The 24,864-nt window shown below is 42.5% G+C and overlaps 1 protein-coding gene across 2 annotated transcripts in view; it reads right to left on the minus strand.

Moving 5' to 3' along the window:
* LOC116985779 (myosin phosphatase Rho interacting protein) overlaps positions 1-24,864 on the minus strand; it is a 127,854-nt gene that overhangs the window by 47,962 nt on the left and 55,028 nt on the right. The window contains exons 4-7 of one of the 2 annotated variants that reach the window (XM_033040772.1): positions 16,616-16,767; positions 12,974-13,058; positions 8,077-8,260; positions 2,962-3,457 (exon numbers count right to left, since the gene is read on the minus strand). In XM_033040772.1, the coding sequence (XP_032896663.1) occupies positions 2,962-3,457; positions 8,077-8,260; positions 12,974-13,058; positions 16,616-16,767 (917 nt within the window). The remainder of the gene's footprint in view (positions 1-2,961; positions 3,458-8,076; positions 8,261-12,973; positions 13,059-16,615; positions 16,768-24,864) is intronic. The other variant, XM_033040773.1, reaches the window with a different exon arrangement.

The raw sequence follows: 24,864 nt of genomic DNA on the forward strand, positions 1-24,864 counted from the left end.
GGCCAGTCCATGCCGACCATCAATCATTCATTCATACTAGTTCTATGTTGTACCTCTTTGACGTCCACTTCCTACACAGTAGAGGCAATTTACAGACACCAATCAACCTACAAATCCGCACGTCTTTAAGATGTGTGTGGAAACCAGAGCACCAGGAGGAACCCCACATGGTCACAGGGAAGACATGCAAATTCCACACAGACAACACCTGAGGTCAGGATTGAGCCTGGGTCTATGGCGCTGTGAGGCACCAGCTGTACCATGTTTGCTAGTTAGATTCAGAAAACAGATTTAGCCTTATATTCTAATACAATTATCTATACTTTTAAGGCCAAACGGACGCAAAATTGGAAATTTCCTGCTTTTTTTAAATTAAAGACAAAATGCGATAATTTTTTTTTAATGTAGCAATTGTAACTAGGCCAGTTCAACATGCTGTACATACAACATGCTCTACTGTACAATTTTATATCAGAATACCAAGGCACCCGAGTCAATGTACTGGAACCAACGAGGCCAGAAAACAGCTGTTTCCTTACTACACAGTTGGAAAGCTTTTCGAAGGATACAACAGAATATGGAAAACAAAAAAATCAATAAGATGGAGGCATGGGGCAGGTATGGGCAGCTTGGATCAGGTGTATCTCTGGAGGAGTTTCTGGAACTAAGGAGCACACTTATGAAGAAGATCAGGATGGCAAAAATGGGGCAAGAGATAACTCTGGCAGATAATATAAAGGATAATACCAATACATTTTAGAAACATTATGGAAGAAAGGTTAACCAGGGAGAGAATGGGGGCCCTCAGAAATCAAAGCAGTCCACTCAGTGTGGAACCATATGAGACGGGCAAGGTTCTTAATAAGAATTTCTCCTCTGTTTTCACCGTGGGAACTGGGGACAATCAATGGAAGTGTCTTGAGGGCAGTCAGTTTTGGGTCGAGGTGGTGCTGAAGGTCCTGACACATACGAAGGTAGACAAATCTCCCTGGCATGTTCAGATATATCCAAGGACACCATTGGAAGCTAGAGAGGAAATTACAGGTGACCTGGTTGAGATTATGAGTCATCATTAAATATAGACAGGGTCCAGTAAGACTGGAGGAGCCTCTATTTAAGAAGGGCTGCAGAGAAAATCTCGGGAACTACAGGCCAGTGAGTCCAACATCCACGGTCAGAAAGTTATGAGAGTATTCGGAGGGATAAGATTGAACTGGATTTAGATAGATAAGGGCTGATTAGATAGTCTGCACGTTTTTGTGCATGGGAAATCATGTCTCATAAATCTGATTGAGTTTTTTGAAGATGTAATCAAAAAGGTTGATGAGGGCAGAGTTGTAGATGTACATATGGATTTCAGCAAGGCATTTGACAAGGTAGGCTGCTCTGGAAGGTTAGATCACATGGGATCCAAGGAGAGTTAGCCGACTGGAGAGAGAATTGGCTTCATGGTAGGTTTTTCAGACTGGAGGCCTGTGCGTCAGGTTTTGGTGCTGGGCCCATTGCTGTTTGCAATCTATATCAATGATTTGGATGAGAACGTACAAGGTATGATTAGTAAATTTGCAGATAACACTAAAGTGAGTGGTATTGTAGATAGTGAAGATGGTTGTCAAACGCTGCAGCAGGATCTTGATCACTTGGCAGATGGGCTGAGGAAACTTGATGGAGTTTAATACAACGAAGAGGAAGGTATTGCATTTTGGGAAGTTAGCCAGGGCAGGATCTACACTGTGAATAGCTGGGCTCTGAGGAGTATTGTAGAGCAGAGGGATCTAGGAGTATAGGTACATAGTTCCTTGATATTGGCATCACGGGTAGATGGTTTGGTCGGGAAGGCTTTCGGTACATTGGTCTTCATCAGAGTATTGAGTATAGAAGTTGGGAGGTCATGTTAGAGTTGTACAAGACATTGGTGAGGTATTGTGTTCAGTTCTGGTCATCCTGTTACAGGAAAGATGTCGTTAAGCTGGAAAGGGTGCAGAGAAGATTTACAACGGTGTTGTACGACTATAACATAACATCTCAACTTCAATACACAATATCCCAAATGATGAAGGCCAATGTATGTTAAGGCCTCTTGACCACCCTTTTGCCCTGTGATGCCACTTTCAAACAACTATGTACCTGCACTCCTAGATCCCTTTGCTCTACAACACTCCCCAGGATACTGCCATTCACTGTGTAGATCCTGCCCTGGTTTGACTTTCCAAAATGCAACACCTCACACTTACCTGCATTAAACTCCATTAGCCATTCCTCAGCCTACTTGCTCAATAGATAAAGATCCTGTTGTAAATTTTGATTACCATCTTTGTGATGTACGATACCACCCGCTTTATTGTCATCTGCCAATTTATAAGATTATAACTTTTATAGTTTATACATTCAACCTTTATCGAATATAAACAAACTAGTTTCAAACATTTTGGAATAAGAGAGCCACATATATTGTAGAACTGAAGTGAAAGGAGCAATACATTTTAAATGCTGGCACACATTCTGATACATTTTAAATAATGGATAAACTGGAATATCCAAGTGAGAATGGTGTCATGGTTATGACATTAATAGCAGTAGGCCCCCAAAGCCAAATTTAGTCAGCACCAGGTACCACAGGCAAATTCCAACCACCACCTTGTTTAAGAATGACACATGGCGGAGATCTCATTAAGGTTACAGAAACCTCCAAAAGCTGTAATCGAAAATATATGCAGATTTGAAAGGAGAAGCAAGTTTGAACACATTTTGTACATCAATAGTCCCTCTCATGTTCTTAATAAAATAAATGTCAACAGCCATGTCTTTTGACATTCATTTTTTTACTGTAAATTAAAATGATGTGGTGGTGATATGATTATCATTCGTCAGAAACTACACCGCATTTAAGGCATTGTGAAAAAATGTCAGATTTATATATATATATATTTATATATATATATTTTTTTCTCTGTTTCTTACCTCCTATCGCGTCCAAATAAGCGGTCCAGCTCCAGTTTACCAGGGCTGCAGGTTTGGAACTGCTGCTCATCCACTTGAAAGGCCTGTTTGTTGCTGATCCTCCTGGCATTGGGAATAACTGCAAATGCAGCATAGCCCCGGCTAGTCTTTACAGCTGGGGAATGGCTTGGCCCTTCCCCATGCCTGCTGTTTGAGCTTGTTTTGCTCATCATTGTCACATTACTGGTCTCGGAGTCCAAGGAGCTCTGAGAAGAGCTAACACAAGAGCCATTGGAGAGAAGGTTACCTGCAGGAAGGAGAGAATTGCTGCACAGACTTGTGTGGCACAGTATTACCATGCCACTTTCAGAGGAACTATACCTGTCAGTGGTGTTGCCGCGAGGTGAGGAGATTAACTGCTTTGAGTCAGGCTTCAGCTTCTCCAGAGAAAAGTAGCCACTCTCTACACGTTTCTTTTCCTGGCCATCCAGTTCGTCACCATTAACAACACTTTGAGCTATGTTTAGGAGGAAGATAATTTGGTTTACAAACAAAATGTGAAGATACAATAATCCTCCAAAAGAGGCAGCCAGGCTGCTAATATTACCTCACGTGGTGAGCGCATGGAACGGATGCAGCCTGCAGTCACACGGAGCGGCAGTAGAGAACATTGCCTGGCCAGGACAACCCCTGCAACACGGACCCAATGCCGCCACCACCAGGGCATCAGGCCTTTATGGCCAAGTGAGACTCTTAACATTTTTTTTTTAAATTTCAGTCTTGATGGATACAAGATGACACAAAAGCATGGTAACTCTTCTGTACTGACTCAGTGTGATCTACTATTTACACTTACAATTAGTATGTATAGTAAGAATGTTGGGTAGACTGATACAGAAGGTGCAGGATCGGTTCATTCCAAAGAGGAAGAAAGATTCCAAGGGGAGGAAGGGGCGACCGTGGCTGACAAGAGAAGTCAGGGACAGTATAAAAATAAAGGAGAAGAAGTACAGCATAGCAAAGATGAGCGGGAAGCAAGAGGATTGGATAACGTTTAAAGAGCAACAGAAGATAACTAAAAAGGCAATACGGGGAGAAAAGATGAGGTACGAGGGTAAGCTAGCCAAGAATATAAAGGAGGATAGTAAAAGCTTCTTTAGGTATGTGAAGAGGAAAAAAATAGTTAAGACCAAACTTGGACCCTTAACGACTGAAAAATGTGAATTTATTATGGGGAACAAGGAAATAGCAGATGAGTTGAACAGGTAGTTTGGATCCGTCTTCACTAAGGAGGACACAAACAATCTTCCTGGTGTACTAGTGGCCAGAGGATCTAGAGTGACGGAGGAACTGAAGGAAATCCACATTAGGCAGGAAATAGTGATGGGTAGATTGATGGGACTGAAGGCTGATAAATCCCCAGATGGTCTGCATCCCAGGGCACTTAAGGTAGTGGCTCTAGAAATCGTGGACGCATTGGTGATCATTTTCCAATGTTCTATAGATTCAGGATCAATTCCTTCAGGATTGGAGGGTAGCTAATATTATCCCACTTTTTAAGAAAGGCGGGAGAGTGAAAACAGGGAATTATAGACCAGTTAGCCTGACATCGGTGGTGGGGAAGATGCTGGAGTCAATTATAAAAGATGAAATAGCGGCACATTTGGATAGCATTAACAGGATTGGCCCGAGTCTGCATGGATTTAGGGAAATCATGCTTGACTAATCTTCTGGAATTTTTTGAGGATGTAACTAGGAAAATGGACAAGGGAGAGCCAGTGGATGTAGTGTAACTGGACTTTCAGAAAGCTTGATAAGGTCCCACATAAGAGATTAGTGGGCAAAATTGGAGCACATGGTATTGGGGGTGGGGTACTGACATAGATAGAAAATTGGTTGGCAGACAGGAAACAAAGAGTGGGGATTAACGGGTCCGTTTCAGAATGACAGGTAGTGACTAGTGGATGTACCACAAGGCTCGGTGCTGGGACCGCAGCTATTTACAATATACATTAATGATTTAGATGAAAGGATTAAAAGTATCATTAGCAAATTTGCAAATGAATCAAAGCTGGGTAGCAGTGTGAACCGAGGAGGATGCTATGAGGATGCAGGGTAACTTGGACAGGTTGGGTGAGTGGGCAGATGCATGGCAGATGCAGTTTAATGTGGATAAATGTGAGGTTGTCCACTTTGGTGGCAAAAACAGGAAGGCAGATTATCTGAATAGTGTCAAGTTGGGAAAAGGGGAAGTACAACAAGATCTGAGGGTCCTTGTGCATCAGTCACTGAAAGTAAGCATGCAGGTACAGCAGGCAGTGAAGAAAGTGAATGGCATGTTGGCCTTCATAACAAGAGGAATTGAGTATAGGGCCAAAGAGATCCTTCTGCCATTGTGCAGGGCCCTAGTGAGACCACATCTGGAGTATTGTGTGCAGTTTTGGTCTCCAAATTTGAGGAAGGACATTCCTGCTATTGAGGGAGTGCAGCGTAGGTTCACGAGGTTATTTCCCGGGATGGCGGGAGTGTCATATGTTGATAGAATGGAGCGGCTGGGCTTGTAAACTCTGGAATTTAGAAGGATGAGAGGGAATCTTATTGAAACATAAGATTATTAAGGCTTTGGACACGCTAGAGGCAGGAAACATGTTCCTGATGTTGGGGGAGTCCAGAACCAAGGGTCACACTTTAAGAATAAGGGGTAAGCCATTTAGAATGGAGACGAGGAAAAACTTTTTCGCACAGAGGGTTGTGAATCTGTGGAATTCTCTGCCTCAGAAGAAAGTGGAGGCCAATTCTCTGGATGCTTTCAAGAGATAGTTAGATAGAGCACTTAAAGATAGTGTAGTTAGAGGATATGGGGAGAAGGCAGGAACGGGGTACTGATTGTGGATGATCAGCCATGATCACAGTGAACGGTGGTGCTGGCTCGAAGGGCCGAATGGCCTACTCCTGCACTTATTGTCTATTGTCACTGGACTGAATGTAAAAAAATGTCACTGTACTTTGGTTCACTTGCGAAAACATTACCATTGAAAAATTGAGCCATTGAGGAAAAAGATTACTGGAGGAACTCAGCAGTTCAGGCAATATCTGTGGAGGGAAATGGACAGATGCTGTTTTAGGTCAGGACCCTTCCAAGTTCCTCCAGCAGTTTGTTTTTTGCTCAGGATTCCAGCATCTGCGGCTTCTTGTGTCTATATGTTGCCTAAAGTTCATTGCAACAAAAATCAGCAGTAAAGTGTTACCCTCTTTTGTAAATGTAAATCATCTGATGAGCTGCTGTACTCTCTCTGCCAGAGGTCAAATCATGCATGTAGATTTAGTTGCACAACCTACTATTGCTGTTGCTACTCTTGGACAAAAGGAAACGGCTCAAAAACTTGGAAGGGTCCTGACCTAAAACAGCATCTGTTCATTTCCCTCCACAAATATTGCCTGAACTGCTGAGTTCCTCCAGTAATCTTTTGTGATTGTATCAGAAGAAAACATAGACATTTTAATGATATCACAGTACTAAGTGACTTGGCCAGTTTCATTTACAACAGAGATGGTGAATCATTTAAAAAAAACGGATTTTGGACACAAGCCTGAAAACAAAATGTCTGAAAACAATCCAGGCTATTTATGTGCAACTTTGGAGTCAATTCGGTTTCCATATTGTACTTCTATATTTTAATCTTAATATTATTACAAATTAAATGATCATTTATTCTAGATTTGTAATCATTTCTGAGGTTTAACTTTCTCAGTTCTAGTAACTTGAGTTTGATCTTAACATTGGTTCTCATAGAACATAGAATAGTTCAGCCCACAATGGTTAAATTGAACATGATGCCAATTTAAACTGATCTCTTCTGCCTGTGCATGATCCACGTCCCTCTATTTCCTGAACATCCATGTGCTTATCCAAAAGACTTTTTAACACCACCATGATATCTTCCACCACTACCAGCCCTGGCTAAACATCCCAAGCTCCCACCACCACTCTTTTAAACATTTGCTTTGCAACTCCCTTCTCACCTGATAGCTATGCCCTCTAATGCTGGACATTTCCATGCTGGGAAAACAGTTCTGCCTGTCTACCCTATCAATGCCTCTCATAGTTTTATATACATCTATCAGATCTCCCCTCAAACACCGACATTCCAGAGAAAACAATTTAAGTCTATCCAACCTCTCCCTGTAGCTGAAACCCTAGAATCCAGTCAGAATTCTGGTAAACCTCCTCTGCACCCAATCCAAAGCCTTCACATTTTTAATGTAATGGGGCGACGAGAACTACACGCAATTCTCCAAATGTGGCCGAACCAAAGTACTATAGAACTGCATCATGAAAAACTCTCGTCTGTGCAACGTTTGAACATTCTTCCCAAGACCACCCTCAGAAATTTGTTTCAGATTTCTCCCACATCCCAAAGATATGTTGGTGTATTAATTAGCTACTGTAAACTCTCCCTGTTGTAAGGACGTTACAAGGAATCAGAGATGAAGGGCACTGGAGAGAGAACACATTATGTGGACTACAGGGAAACGAGGGGAAATGGGACCAATGGGATTGCTCTGCTGGGAGCTCGCATGTTCCCTGTGGTCCAAATGCATTATGATAAGTAAGTTAACCATTTATATAAAAAGTACCTGAAAGATTTCTGGCCATTCATTTATAATAAATACATAAATCATTTTACTGCAGCTGTGTACTTTAAGCCAGTGGTGCATTTCAGGATGCTGTTTCATTTTCAATAAATAGATTTTTAAAGAATATTCCGAATCACAGCAAGGAACTTCTAAACGTTTACTGTTGTCAGCCAGTTCCCATGAAAATAAACACTGACAGAGAAATTAGGTCCAATACTAAAACGCAAGGCCTGCGGCTAATTCTGAGCAAATTAGGACAAAAGGCGAAATATTTCACCAGGAAGTCAGCAGGAAATCTGTACTGACTGGCAATTTAAATTGGAGGGAGGTAGTTTGATTATGCCCCATGGAATTAGCAGCTCCACAAGCAAAGGTATCCGGAAAAAAAAGGCAATTTACTCAACTGGCTAGCAGAACCAACAATCCAGTAGAATAAATATCCCAATTTAGTTTCTGCTCTATTCTCCTCCCTTCAACCTAATAATTAAAGCCTCTCACCTTTACGCATTGATGATGATCCAATAGGAGAATGGGTCTGTGAAGGGCTTCTCACCAGGTTGCTGAAAACATTTAGACCCTTATTTTTAAGTTCTTCCTGCCAGAGTGTTGACTTGGTGCTGGGAACTCTCTCAGCACTTAATATACTGCTGCTGGTAACTGCAACTTTAGCAGGTCCAGGCTCCTGTTGGAAGCAAAACCAGTGTCCATTTAGTACTTCAAAAAAAAATCCATACATTATTTAATTCTCATTAAATAAGCAATTATATATGGTAAATATTTAAATCGGTAATGGATACCAAATAATAATTTGAGGCGATTCAAATAAGCTCAAATACCTCAGCAGTTAAATCCCTTGGGTAAACTACAGCTGGTTGATTACACTATGTTTTACAATCAAATACATTGGGATTCTAATATTGGCTTCACAAAACAGAAAAGTCATCCACAAGAGTACTGCAACAATTCATTTTAGTTTTGTTTCGAGATACAATGCGGAAACAGGCCCTTCGGCCCACCGAGTCGACGATGCTACCTCCTGCATCCACGCAGAACTCACTGACTTCATCCATTTCACCACTAACTTCCATCTGGCACTCAAATTCACCTGGACCATTTCTGACATCTCCCAACCGTTTCGAGACCTCACCATCTCCACGCAGTTAACAGACTACTGACCGACATCTACTACAAACCCACAGACTCCCATGGCTATCTGGACTACACTGCTTCCCAGGTACACAAAATTGCTGGGGAAACTCAGCGGGTGCAGCAGCATCTATGGAGCGAAGGAAATAGGCGACGTTTCGGGCCGAAACCCTTCTTCAGACTGATGGGGGGTGGGGGGGTGGGAGAAAGAAGGAAAAGGGGAGGAGGAGGAGGAGCCCGAGGGCGGGCGGATGGGAGGGTGGGAGGAGACAGCTAGAGGGTTAAGGAAGGGGAGGAGACAGCAAGGGCTAGCAAAATTGGGAGAATTCAATGTTAATGCCATACGGACGCAAGGTCCCCAGACGGAATATGAGGTGCTGTTCCTCCAATTTCCGCTGTTGCTCACTCTGGCAATGGAGGAGACCCAGGACAGAGAGGTCGGATTGGGAATGGGAGGGGGAGTTGAAGTGCTGAGCCACCGGGAGTTCAGGTAGGTTATTGCGGACTGAGCGGAGGTGTTCGGCGAAACGATCGCCCAACCTACGCTTGGTCTCCCCGATGTAAATCAGCTGACATCTAGAGCAGCGGATGCAGTAGATGAGGTTGGAGGAGATACAGGTGAACCTTTGTCGCACCTGGAACGACTGCTTGGGTCCTTGAATGGAGTCGATGGGGGAGGTGAAGGGACAGGTGTTGCATTTCTTGCGGTTGCAACGGAAAGTGCCCGGGGAGGGGGTGGTGCGGGAGGGAAGGGAAGAATTGACGAGGGAGTTGTGGAGGGAGCGGTCTTTGCGGAAGGCAGACATGGGGGGGGATGGGAAGATGTGGCGAGTGGTGGGGTCACGTTGGAGGTGGCGGAAATGGCGGAGGATTATGTGTTGTATTTGGCGGCTGGTGGGGTGAAAGGTGAGGACCAGAGGGACTCTGCCCTTGTTGCGAGTGCGGGGATGGGGAGAGAGAGCAGTGTTACGGGGTATGGATGAGACCCTGGTGTGAGCCTCATCTATGGTGGCGGAGGGGAATCCCCGTTCCCTGAAGAACGAGGACATTTCCGATGCTCTGGTATGGAAGTTCCCTACACTACTTCCCACCCTGCTTCCTGTCAGGACTCTATCCCCTACTCCCAATTCTTCCGTCTACGCCGCATCTGCACCCAGGATGAGGTGTTCCAAACCAGGGTATCGGAGGTGTCCTCATTCTTTAGGGAACGGAGGTACCCCTCTTCGACTATAGATGAGGCTCTCACCAGGGTCTCCTTTATATTCCGTAGCTCCGCTCTCACACCCCATCCCCCCGCCACCCGTAACAAGGACAGAGTCCCCCTTGTCCTCACCTTCAACCCTCCCAGCTGTCGCATACACACATAATCCTCCGACATTTTCGTCACCTCCAACGGGATCTCACCTCTGGCCACATCTTCCCATCTCCTCCCCTTTCTGCTTTCCGCAGAGACTGTTCCCTCCGTAAATCCCTGGTCAATTTGTCCCTTTCACCCAAACCCCCCCTCGGTATTTTCCCTTGCAACCGCAGGAAATGCTACATTTGCTGCTTTACCTCCCACCTCGACTCCATCCAAGGACCCAAACAGTCTTTCCAGGTGAGGCAGAGGTTCACCTGCACCTCCTCCTACCTCATTAATTGCATCTACTGTTCCAGATGTCAACTGCTCTACATCGGCGAGACCAAGTGCAGGCTTGGCGATCGCTTCGCCCAACACCTCCACTCAGTTCGCAATAACCAACCTGATCTCCCGGTGGCTCAGCACTTCAACTCCCCCTCCCATTCCGAATCCGACCTTTGTGTCCTGGGCCTCTCCCATGGCCAGAGTGAGTCCCACCGCAAATTGGAGGAACTGCACCTCATATTTCGCTTGAGTAGTTTACACCCCAGCGGTATGAACATTGACCTCCCCAAATTCAGGTATTCCTTGCTCTCTCCCTCCTTCCCCTCCCCAGCTCTCCCACAGCCTACTGTCTCCGCCTCTTCCTTTCTTTGTAATTGGTTTTTACTTCTTAAATTATTCTTCACTTGTTCATTGTGGAGAACAGACATTGGCAACTGATTGATAAAAGGACCTTGTAAAATTGTAATCACATTTTGTCTAACAGTGCCATACTGACAAGCTCAAAATCAACTAGAATTTCAGTTTTGATGAGTAGTGTCTCATGAGTCCAATTTTTTTGCAGTGATACAACAAAATGGTAACTCTAAATTAAAATACCTTCAATCAATCAAATATATTAATTCACGTACCTAGCTGCCACTTGTACATAATACTCACGGTAACTTATTCTGTCAAAAACTCGTCTACCTTTAAAGAGCCAATAGGGTCACTCCTACTATTGTTTAAGCTCACTTTATTTTTTCAGGAAGAGCTCACTAAAACAGGTTTCCTGGTATTTTCTAAAAATATACCTTCAGCTAATCCAATTTAGAGTCAGAGTCATACACCACGGAAACAGGTCTTTCAGTCCAACTTGTCCATCCCAATCAAGGTCCCCTTTCTAAGATAGTCCCATTGTCCGTATTGTCCATGTATCCATACAAATATCTTTTAAATGTTCCTGCCACAGCTAATTCCTCTGGCAGCTCATTCCACATACCCACCACCCTCTGAGTGAGAAGGTTGCCCTTCAGGTTCCTATTAAATCCTTTCACCATTGTCTTAAACCTATGCCCTCCAGTTCTTGATTTCCCTAACCTAGGAAAACCACTGTGCATTCACCCTATCTATTCCCCTCATGATATTATATACCCGTATAAGATCACCCCTCAGCCTCCTGAACTCCAAGGAATAAAATCATAACCTGCCCTATGTCCCCCTGATGCTCAGGCCCTCGAATTCTGGCAACATCCTCGCAAACCTTCTCTGCATCCTTTCGAGGTTATTGGCATCTTTCAGATAGCAAGGTGACCCAAACTGATAACAATACTCCATGTGCCTCACCAACGTCTGCAATGGTAACATAACGTCCCATCTTCTATCGTCAGTTCCATGACAAATGAAGGCTAGCGTGCCTTTCCATAAATAAAGGATTCCTATTGGAATTTTTGTGCCTAGTAATTCAGACTGATTATTTAGATACACACATTCATTATTTGGTACACACTCACCATGCACCATATTAGTACAGGAAAAAAGGTGCACTATATCAGAACGTAAACCTTCCAAATGCATTAATTCGTGTTCAAGGGCCCATGTGCAAAATTGGATTGCTTGAAACACAAATGATATTTAGAAAAAGTTATCTGTTTGGTGCAAGTTGAAACAGATGTTCCACTGATACCCCACATCTCACTACAACCATCTCGTCCCAGTTATCTTCTTGACTTCAATGTCATTCACCTGTAAAATGCCTAAGCTTACCAAAGGCAATAGTTCTCTTCAGGAATTTTATTTCTTAAATTGAATTGGTTTCTTCATTCTTTGGCTTGCCAAAGATGGTAGATGCTGTGTCAATAAACAAACAAGCACCAAAATCAGTTTAAATTGTGTTAATTGATCGAAGCTAAGATAGCAGTGCTATAAATTGGGAAGAGCAGATCTAGGTGATGAAAGGGAATATTCGTATTTCTGTTCACATCTCATACAGAAGTCCCCTCTGAAAGTACTAGGTCGGAAGCCTATTCTTTTCCATTTTCAATCTGAAGAAGGGCCTCGACACGAAACGTCACCTATTTCTTCGCTCCATAAATGCTGACTCACCCACTGAGTTTCTCCAAAATTCTTACTTACCTTCTTATTCTTTTCAATATGTACTTGCAGATAATAATGTTCCTATTCCTGATGGGTGATTTTTGCAGTATCTTCACCAACATTTATCACTCGACCTTCTCTTGTTCAATTAATCAATTATCTCACTGTTATTTTGTGATTTTACTATGTGTACATATGTCGTTACATTTCACCGTATTAGAGAGTCTAGACTTCAACAGTAATCAATCGGCTGTGAGCTTCTTTGGAACATCCTGAGGTCAGACATTACGTAAATGCTTGCTCTCCCTCTCCCATGAACTCTCACAAATGATTAAAAATAATTTTTCACGTAAATTGAAAAACAATTTAAAAACAATTTACAATAAGAATGGTAGCACATACATGATAGACTAAATTGAACTGAGTAATACATTCAATTGACATCTGTTTATCTCAAGGCAAGGCAAGTCAAGTTTATTGTCAATATGCACACAAGTGCTGTGTGGTGCAGATTAAATAAAAATCTTGCTCATCTTCCCACATTTCCTTTACCTGGAGTGTAAGAGGTTCCACTTTCCGTTTCTTTTTTTGATTCTGTTTATTGGTGCGTGGATACATAAGCAGTGTTTCAAACCAGCTGAAAAGAAGATGGTCAACAACATCAGATGATAGAATAACCACCACTGCTCATGTCTCTCAGGGTTTCATTTGTAACAAATGGTGTTCTCACATTGGATTTAAAGTAGAAAATACAGTATTTTATGGCAATGCATATGATTAAGAGCGATGTGCAAAGAGAATTCCATAATGCAGAACACAGCTGAGTAATAGAGGCTGTCAGAATAGATAAATATTAATATCAGTATTAATGTGGCACCTAAATCATGTATTGAAGTTCTACTTCTTGGATTGCAATGTTGTTTACCATCTCATGTTGATATTCAAACAATATAGCCCAAAGGTGAAAGTGCAAAGCAATATTTACTTTAATCTTTATTTAATCTTACACATACCTCATTTATTTTGCCAGACTATGATGTTTTCTTCAGATGAATAGCTGACATAATACAAATTAAATGTCACCTGTATCTTAATTGCAGCATTCTAAGGACTTACATGGAACGTAGAACAGAACAGCATAGAAACAGGCCCTTTGCCCCTAATGTCCCAGCTGAACATGAATCCATGTTAAACTAATCTCCTCTGCCTGTATGTGATCCATATGCTTCAAATCCCTGCATATCCATGTGTCTATCTAGAAGACTCTTAAATGCCATATTATTTCTACATCCATCACCACCCCTGGCAGTACGTTCCAGGAACCAACCGCTCTCTGATTTTAAAAAACTTGACCCACGCATCACTTTTAAACTTCCCCCCTCTGAACTTAAAGCTATGCCCTCTAATGTGTGATTATTCCACCCTGGCAAAAGGGTTCTGAGTGTATCATATCCATGTTTCGCAAAGTTGCATACACATCTATCAGGACTTCCGTCAACATCTGACACCCCAAAAAAAAAATCCAAGTTTGTCCAGCCTTTCCTTATAGCTAATCACCTTCTTAACCAGATAGCATAAGGTAAACCTCTTCTGCACCCTCTCTAAAGCCTCCCCATCCTTTCTTTAATGGGGCAACCGGAACTTCACACAATACTTCAAATGCAGCCTAACCAAAATCTTATAAAGCTGCAACATGACTTCATGACTCTTATAGTCAATGCCTCAACCGAAGAAGGCAAGCTTATCATACACCTACTTCACCACTCTATCTATTTGTTATCACTTTCAGTGAACTGTAGATCCCTCTGTACATCAATGGTGTACAAAGGTCACAAATATCTAGAGCGAGTACAAACTTGGGTGAACTGACACTTCAGGGCAGCAGTCACGAAATGCCGCACAGTCAGAATTACCAACAGTTGAGTTCTTAATTCTTATCTACAATAGTAAATGGATTAGAGAAGTACTGTACAGACTGAAAGAGTGGTCACTAAACACAATGCCTGTAAATGATTCCAAGATATTATTCAATTATCCTTGAAAATGTTAGGGGAAAAAATTAGAGACCTCAACCTAATGGTAGAGGCACACAAGACAAAAAGCAGAATTGAGATTGATACAAAGTTCTAATTCAAGTTAAGCAAGATAATCAGTTCAACCAATTGAGGACTTTTAAGAACGGGTTCTTACACAAATATTGCTCAAAGCCTATAGTGAACCAGGAGTTGGGAATAAAGATAAAAACTAAGCAGCAGCTGGATGCAGTTATGGGAAGAGTGGAGGGGACTGCATTGTTCAATGATTAGAATCCCTTATTTTTGCAATTTCCGCAAGTAGATAAACATCATCTTTGCCTTGATTGTGGCACTGAAGCATTATAGGTTTGTATCTTCATATCAAACATAACAATGAATTAATTTTAAGTACAGTGATGTATGCTATATGTGTCTTTTTACAATACTGCACACAAAAATGTGACAAGGGGGGAATCAAATTTCAAATTTCTTCAAAAATGTTGACAAGCATTCTATTGGGTTCATGACTAACATAGTATCAACAAAAAATATAAAAGATAGCATATTGATGGCAAGTTACCGAAAATGGCATCTGAACACACAAATACATTTTGTGTAACGGTTGTGGTGTGGTGTCCGCCAGTGACCTGGTTGGCACAGCACATGCTGCGTATTTCTTATTCCTTTCTATGTTTATGAATACCACATGGAACAATAAAATTGCAAACACCGTTTCCACTTCATTCACCCGATCATGTGTAAACCCAAACATTTTCACCAATGTGACCTAAACGATGGATTTGATGGATTTACGGATTTGAGCTATATCGATGGCCGATGATTCGTCAGAACGTTTGATTTGGGTTGATTTTTTAGTAAGTAAAATGTATTCGTAACGGTTGTTGCGGAGCTTCCCGAAGTTGACATGAAGGAATGAAGTTAGCGACTTGGTCCGTACGAAAGGTAAACAAGAGACAGTGTGTTGCCAAATTGAAGATTGGCTCAGTTTCTTAGTTTTAATGACCAATTTATGTCCAAATTTTTTTTTTAATTGATATTAAAAAGTCGGAAATTATATCATAAACAATCGTTGCGTTTTTGCCACGATGTTTTTGATATATTAAATTGGAAAATAAGAAAAAATAATGAACTCGCCCAAAAATTGCTACTACCATAGGATACCTCGTTGGGTTTTTGAAAAGCACTAGAGGTTTGGAGTCTCCATGATTTAACTTACGGAGGTACCGACCCCGATAACGGTCATTGTGACCATGGACACCAAACATAACGACCGTTACAGGATCTTTACTGTACTGTGTTAACTTTATGTTACTGTAATTTTCTCCTGGTATTGATGAAGATATTTCCCTAGATCATTCCCAAAACGTATATGTATGAGGGGCCATATGGTTTATTTATGAATTAAATATTCATGACTAAATGGGGCAGAGTTTTTAATGTCACATTTTTGGTGTCCAAATTGGTGGTAAAACTATGAAGATTTGTCTGTCATGAAAAAAGCGTTTGACTTTCGATCTTGATGTGATCTAATTTATGTCTGTTATTTATAAGGTTTCACATGATGGGTAGATTTTTGTTAAAAACAGTGCATTGGTGTAAAAAACTGAATAATAATCTTGTTCCTCAAAATCTTTCCAGTATTGTAAAAAGACATACATTCATACATTTCTAAGAGGTGTGATTTATAAACAAATCTTTAAATGAAGGCTTTTTGGCAAGCACATCAGGTGATCTAATTAACCAAGATCTATTTCATTCATCAACAAACCTTGCCCGCTAATCAAGAAACATCATAGTCATAAAGCGAATCAGCATCAAAACAGGCCCTTCGGCCCAACTCATCCATGCCAACTATGTTACCTAAATGAGCTGGTCCTGCTTGCCTGAGCCTGGCCCACAGCTCTCCAAACCTTTCCTACCCATGCACCTGTCCAAGTGCCTTTTAAATATCATACGTATCTGCTCTACCACCTCATCTGGCAGCTCGCTCCCTATTCTGTGTTAAAATGTTGCCATCAGGTCTTCTTTAAATCTTTCCTTTCTCATCGTATCATAAAAGTGGAATCAAATAATTATTTGTCAACAAGCTCAGGAAAATACAGAGAGCAGGCACAGCTCCAACCAACAAGTAGGTTATATTATCAAAAACAACACTCACCCATTGATGGTTTCTTTGCTTTCTGCACGAATGGAATACTGTTTCTCTGGTGTTATAATGCAAAGAGAGTTCTTCTGAGCAGTCTTACTCTCCCCATTAGTAACATCTGTGGACAGATTCATATTGATGGTTCCTTGTGGAAGAGTGGTGGGCTGTGTAGAGCAAAAAGAATTGAGAGCATATTTTCTTTTGCAACCTTCAGTATTCCACAATCTTACTTATTTAAAAATTAACTACATTACAAATAATCTTAATTTAATGATTGAATACTTATTTTTTTTTAAATCCTATCAATTCAAACATCGAGTTTAAATTTGAGAGGAATTAATGGCAGCCAAATAAATACATGCCTTGAAATACTTGATGTGTACCTAGAATTAATACACGTTCTTTACAAATTAATGCTTACATGTTTACTGACTTACTGTGAACAGATCGAGTATGACCCTCACCTTTACCCTTTAATGGGCTCCCCTTCTCCCCTACCACCCCCTTAGCTACTCAAGTAAAATCCATCTAAACATCTAACCCAGTCTTGCACAACAATTATTTGTCTTCATTAGCTCCATTGGCTGTTTGTCTATTATGAAGATTCATGGAATCAAACAGCGCAAAAACAGGTTATTTGGACCAACGTCATAGGGTCATACACTAAGGAAAAAGGCCCTTCAGCCCAACTTGCCCATGACGACCAAGATGCCCCATCTACATTAGTCCCATCGGCCCACGTTTGGCCCATATCCCTCTGAATTTTTCCTATCCATTAACCTGTCCAAATGTATTTTAAATGTCCATGGAAATCATGATGCCCCATCTAAGCTAGTTCCGTTTGCCTGTTTTATCCCATTTGCCACATTCCTCTATACCTTTCCTATCCTATACTTGACCACTTACTTACCTGCCTCAGCCACCTAAGCTGGCAGATCTTCCATATATCTCAAACCTCAGTGTGAAAACATTGCCCCTCCAAATGATCACAAGAAGAATGTGCAAACTCTACACATACAGCACCTGAGGTCAGGATAACACTGGGGTCTCTAGTTTTGTGAGGCAGCAGCTCTACCAGATGTTGTTATAGTATTTGCTTTAACTACCTCGTCTGGCAGCTCGTTCCATGTACTCATCACCCTCTGTATGAAAATGTTGCCCTTCAGGTTCCCATTAAAAAATTTCCCTCTCTCCTTAAACCTATGTCCTCCAGTTCTTGATTCCCCTAACCTGAGAAAAAGACTTCATTCATCCTATCTATGCACCTCATGATTTTATCCATAAAATCACCCCTCAGTTGCCTATACTCCAAGGAATAAAGTTCTAATCTGCCCAACCTCTCCCTGTAGCGATTTACAAGGAAGTCCAGGCAACATTCTTGTAAATCTTTCTTCATTTTTCCTCCTTAATGGCATCTTTCTGTAGCAGGGTGATCAAGACTGAACACAATAATCCAAGTAAGGCTCTACAACGACTTGTATAACTATGACATAATTTCCCAATTTGAAGACACTATTTATAATTAGTGCAGAGGGACTGCAGATCCTGGGTTATGCCAAAGATAGACACAAAATCCTGGAGTAATTCAGCGGATCTTGCAACATCACTGGAGAAAATGGATAGGTGACGTTTCGTGTCAGACCCTTCTTCAGACTGATTGCAGTTTACCAAAGACAGATACAAAATGCTGGAGTAACTCGGTGGTTTAGACAGCATCTCTTGAGAAAATGGATACCAAAGATAGACACAGTTTTCTTTTGATTTGGCCTGGGTTTTTATCAGTCTACTATTTCCCCCCCACTATCCCTACTGTAATCAGTTTGAAGAAAGGTCCCAACCAGAAATGTTACCTATCCATGTTCTCTAGAGATGCTGTCTAACCTACTGAGTTACTGCAGCATTTTGTATCCATCTTTTCTATATGCAATTCCCTGACTGGTGAAGACCAGCATGCTAAACAGTCTTCTTCCTGAGATGCCATTTTCAGGGAACTATGTACCTGTACTCTTAGATTACTCTACTTTATCATACTCCCCGTGGCCCTACTATTCACTGTGATGTTCCTGCCCTGGTTCAATTTCCCAATATCCAACATATTTAAAAATTTTCAAACACATACTCTAATCACTTCATTCCCTTATTCCTCATATATCCATAACCGTCCGAGTTCATGATCCCTTCCAGAATTCTATACTCCTCAGATTCCCCACTTTCACATTGCTGGTGATGTCTTAGCCAAATGGCTTTTAAGATCTGAAATTCTCCTTCCTCCCTCTGCTTGTACACAACCTCCATCATATCAAATTCTCTGGCACAATGTCAATGCTTCTCTTGTTACATTCTTGTGCAACGCCTTGGGGCAGTTTCTACATTAATACCCAAATGCATGTTGTTGTTGATATTAACTTCAGATTTTCTATATCCTATAATTCCTACTGTCAATATAAAGTCATTGTTCATGTAACTAATGTTCCAGCTAAACCCCAGCAGCTATAATACTGTGTAACTGAAGTCTATCTATGCTGCACCTACTCCTGTTTGTTTTTAATAGTCATTATGTGAACATGGTGTCTCGTAATTTGAATTTTCGAGATCACGTTCTGCTGTCTGTGCGATTCTGCATTTAGCACCAACACATCCTGAAATTATGATGTGTTGATTAGAGGTGATTTGAGTTCTTAGCTATTTGTAAAAATGTGAAGCCCAATGGGATGGTTTGGAACAAAGGTATTTTCAAAATCAGTGGATTTGTCAATGACCACTGTTAGCAGAAGACTTCATCAACAGAAATACATAGGCTACACTGCAAGATGCAAACCACTGGTTAGAACCAAATATAGGATGGCCAGGTTACAGTTTGCAAAGAAGTACTTAAAAGAGCAACCACAGTTCTGGAAAAAGGTCTTGTGGACAGATGAGATGAAGATTAACTTATATCAGAGTGATGGCAAGAGCAAAGTAGGAGAGAAGGAACTGCCCAAGATCCAAAGCATGCCATCTCATCTGTGAAACACAGTGGTGGGGGTGTTATGGCCTGGGCATGTATGGCTGCTGAAGGTGCTGGCTCACTTATCTTCATTGATGATACAACTGCTGATGAATTCTGAAGTGCATAGACACATCCTATCTGCTAAAGTTCAAACAAATGCCTCAAAACTCATCGGCTGGCGGTTCATTCTACAGCAAGACAATGATCCCAAATATACTGCTAATGCAACAAAGGAGTTTTTCAAAGCAAAAAATTGTAATTCTTGAGTGGCCAAGTCAAACACCAGATCTGAACCCAATTAAGCGTGCCTTTTATATGCTGAAGGGAAAACAGAAGGGGAATAGCCCCCAAAACCAGCAACTGGTGATGTCCATGAATCGCAGACTTTAAGCAGTCATTGCATGCAAAGGATATGCAACAAAATACTAAATACTATGTATAAAAATAGTATGATGTATAGAAACCAAAATGTATAAAAATGGCCTTTATTAAAATCTGACAATGTACACTTTAACCACATGTGATTTTACAAATCTCAAATTGTGGAGTACAGAGGCAAATAAATAAATGATGGGTCTTTGTCCCAAACATTATGGAGGGCACTGTACATTGAATGGATATTATCACATATTTTTCAAAACACATATTAATCACTTTAGTGCAAGAACCATGATTCCATCAATGGCTGCTTTATCTATTTCAATCATTTCTTTCTGGCAAGAGCAGTCTTAAGCGAATTTATCAAAAAGGTACCACAGTGTTATTACCATGAGATTAAGGGGTGGCAGCATTAACATTCAGTGTTACATTAATTTTAAAGCAAAACTTTAACCATGACTGAAAGTACATGGGGCTATAAATCTGCCATAATTTGAAGTTTCCAATTCCCCACCGTCAAAGCTTCAACAGTGGGCTCAAATACTCTCAGCTGTAACGTTACAAAAAGTGAACTCAGCAGGACAACATGGTACACCAGTTAACACTTTACGGCAGGACAACATGGTACACCAGTTAACACTTTACAGCAGGAGGAAGCATGGCAAGTCAAAGTGACTCCACCAGATAGAAATAGTTATCAAAAGTGAAATCTTAATCCCATATAAAATGTATATTAGACTCTGACTCCTAATGAATGCACCTGCTTCTGGATTAACCATTGTCTTCTTGGATGTCCCCAAACCTCCATTCTGAAACTTAAAATATTTAAATGAAATTTCCTTAAATGAAACTTTCTCAAATGGGGTGAAGGCAGGAGAATGAAGGTGAGGGAAAGATAGATCAGCCATGATTAAAATGAAGTCTTTAGCTAATGATTACGAGTTTGGCATTATCCATGACTCGTTGCCGCGAGACAGAATCGTCTGCGGCATCACCAGTCAGCCGCTCTGGGAGAAACTACTACAATGCGAAGATTTAACACTGGAAAAATGCAGTGACATGTGTAGGATCGCCGAAGCATCAGCCGAGCATGTGATGCAGATTGCCCCAACCGCCATCGACACACCGAAGTGACTGTTGAATACGTGAAACGGGACAGCGCCAGTCGGCCATGGGGCCAAGGCAGGGAATCGCGATCCAGACAACCACAGACAGAAATCTGTGATTCTGGTAAGGATACCGTCTGCCGGTCATGCACCCGCGAGCATAAACTACTGCCCCGCTCAGTACATGAGATGTCACACCTGCAGAGAGATTGGACATCTTTCCAGATCCCCCGACTGCCCGGTAAATAGAGCGCCCAACAGCCGCCCACAACATAACCGGTTAATCAGACAAAAGGCCAGGGACTGGAGCCGTGACGTCCGCGACATCGAGTTCCAGATGAACGCTTCATCGCTGCCTGAGCCAGTGGACGACGACGTTAATGTATTCCACATTGACACCGTGATTAAGTCGACGCGTGAATGGGGACAGCTGTGCAGCATCAACAATGTGGACATCGAGGTCAAACTTGACTCTGGCTCTCAAGTTGACATCCTGCCAGAGCACTTGTTCAGAAAGACTGGTCTTGCCTTACTGAACACGAACGTAACACTGAGGTCATACTCTGGACATACAATGAAGCCTGTGGGGCAGGCAAAGGGGAACGTCAAAGTAGGTAATAAAGAATATAGGGTTGTCTTTCAAAGAGTGAGGGAGAATGTGAAACCCATATTTGGGAAACTAACGAGTGAAAAGTTTGGGCTTTTTCGTGCGAAATGAGGCGATTGATGGCCCACCATATACTGCGAAGATCATTGAGGGAAACCGCGAGATTTTCCAAGGGCTGGGAAGGCTAAAAAAACATGAGTACAACATAGCGCTGCAAGAGAACGTGCAACCTAAGCAAAACTCGCCCCGCACTGTCCCTTATAAGATCAGGGATAAGGTCAAAGCCGAATTAGAGCGCATGGAAAGCTTGGGAGTCATAAAGCCCGTGAGCGAACCGACAGATTGGGTGAATTCAATGACTGTGGTTAGCAAGCCTAACGGCGAAGTCCGCATATGCCTTGACCCACGTGACCTCAATGCGGCCATTCGCAGGGAGCATTTCCCGATGCCAACGTTCGAGAACATTGGAGCCTGCATGCCGAAGGCAGAATGGTTCTCGAAATTTGACTCTACAAGTGGTTACTGGCAGTACCCACTGAGCGATGACAGCAGGCGTCTGACCACATTTAATACTCCCTTTGGGAGATACCGATACCTTGTGCTTCTATTTGGAATCTCATCTGCAAGTGAAATTTGGCAGCGGGCGATGCAGGAAGAGTTTGGCGATTTAAAAGGGGTGGAGATAGTCGTTGACAACCTTTCAGTATCAGTATTCAGTATTTCTTTAATATCATTTTCACTGAGTACTCGCATACACAGAGGAAACGAAAAAAACGTTGCTCGATCAGTTTCCATTCAGTGTAGTTAATAAAAAAGGATAAATACATAGAGCTTTAAAAACAAATTAAAATTACCATGCCTAAAAACAGAAAGTAGGCCTAAAATTTACAATAGAATAAAAACAGACATTCCGACCGACAGTGGCTTTACAGTGGCTTTACTTTGACAGGTGCCTAACTGTCAAAGTATGGACGAGGTTGAATATGTTGGTGAGCGATGTTTGGGGACGGGACAAAGTCCGTTAATCAGTCTAATTGCCTGCGGGAAGAAGCTGTGGAGCATCCTGCTGGTTTTGCAGCTGATGCTCCTGTACCTCTTCCCAGATGGCAGAATGGAGAAGATGTGGTGTGATGGGTGGTAGGGGTCCTGGATGATGGAGATGGCTCTACTGATGCTCCGTTTCTTGTATATCTCCAACAGGAAAGGGAGTGGGGCACCAATAATCCTGCTGGCGGTCTTCACTATCCTGTTGAGTTGATATTGTTCTTGCAGATCCCGAACCAGGAAGTGATGCAAAGGAACCTTCTCCTTTGGGGTGAGAATGCAACACAGCATGACATAAGGGTGAAAGCCTTACTCGAACGGGTGAAAGAATCCGGCCTAAAGCTCAATCCCAGAAAGTCGGTAATGCGCTCAAACGAGATTGAATATGTGGGACACGTCATCTTGCAAGCAGGCGTGTCACCAAGCCCATCTCATGTCAGCTGCATGCTCCAAATGCCATACCCGACAAACAAGGCTGAAGTGCAAACGTTCTTGGGGATGGTAACATACATGGCCAGGTTTATCCCTAACCTTTCAGAGATCACCGCCCCACTTAGACAGCTAACAGAAAAGGAAGTAGCGTGGCATTTTGAGCAGAGGCACAGACAGACAGTAGACCATCTGAAGCCTCTACTCACATCGCCACCCGTGCTCAAACTGTACGATGTGAACGTGCCCGTTTCAATTGCCACAGACGCTTCCAACAGCGGATTTGGAGCAGTCCTAATGCAAGACGAGAGACCTGTTGTATACGCACCACGACGTGTGAACGCGGCCGGGCGCAACTATGCGACTATAGAGAAAGAGCTGTGCTCCATATTGTACGCATGCAGAAAGTTTCATGACTTCATTGTCGGTCAGCGCACAGTAATCCTTACTGACCACAAGCCGTTAGTAGGCTTGCTCGCCAAGCCACTACACAAATTAAGCCCGCACGTTCGGCAGTGCAGTGCGGAATAGCGCACCGCACTGCCGAACATGATACATGCTGCAGAAGCCATCCTACACATGGCAGACGAGTGCCTTGCGCAGTTCAAAGCTGAAACAAAAAAAGATCGAACCCTAACACTGTTGTGCGAGTATATAAGAAAAGGTTGGCCTATTAACAGGCCCTCGGACTTGACTCGGTTTCATACACACCATGACGAGCTGGTTGAAGTCGATGGAGTAGTCTTGAGGTAAAACCGAATCGTAGTCCCCCAAAGCATGCGAAGACGCGCTACATGAATCACATCTGGGAGTAGTGAAACATAAAACAACGAGCCCGCAATTTATTTATGTGGCCTGGAATGAATGCACAGATCGAGGACACTGTGGGAACTTGCTCGATATGCCAGGCAACACGGAAAGCACAAGCAAGCGAGCCGCTCCAACCACACTTCATCCCCAGCAGATCTTGGTCTAAGGTCGGCACAGGCATCTTCCATCTGGATGGAGTTGACCATTTGCTTGTAGTGGACTATTACTCCAAGTTCCCAGAAATAGCGCAACTCACAGACATGACGTCACATTCGGTGATACGTGAGATGACGAGCATGTTTGCCCGGAATGATATTCCTGACTTGGTGATGACAGACAACGCGAGACAATTTGACTGTGCTGAGTTTCGCAGGTTCCAGGATGACTGGGAATTTGCCCATGTCACCTCGTCCCATATATCCACAGAGCAACGGGCAAATAGAGCGCTGTGTGCAAACTATAAAAAGTATCATGAGGAAAGCCAAACGCAGCGGCCATGACCTGATGTACGCCATCCTCGAATACCGCAACACCCCCCTTGACGGGACAGGCGGCTATGCCCCCTCACAGTTACTGAACAGTAGACTGATAAGAAGCAAATTGCCATCGCCTCTATCGTTCTTACTGCCACATCATGTCCCTCCCATGGAACCACAACTGGCCGTCCGGCAAGAAAAACAGGCAGCATACTTCAATGAGAAGGCAAGTGCCAAGCTGCTGCCGCGCCTGGAACAACAACAACAGGTGTGGCTACGTCATCTCTACACCAAGTAGTACTGAGTTCCGCAGAAACAGAAAGGACATACGACCTGCGCACAAAGCAGCTGAGCCATGCCCTGGCAACACGCAGCAGACGAGAACGAACACATTCCCACAAGGAGGAACCCCTCTCCCAGAA

Source organism: Amblyraja radiata, chromosome 22 (genome assembly GCF_010909765.2).
Source record: "Amblyraja radiata isolate CabotCenter1 chromosome 22, sAmbRad1.1.pri, whole genome shotgun sequence".
NCBI classification, from domain to species: domain Eukaryota; kingdom Metazoa; phylum Chordata; class Chondrichthyes; order Rajiformes; family Rajidae; genus Amblyraja; species Amblyraja radiata.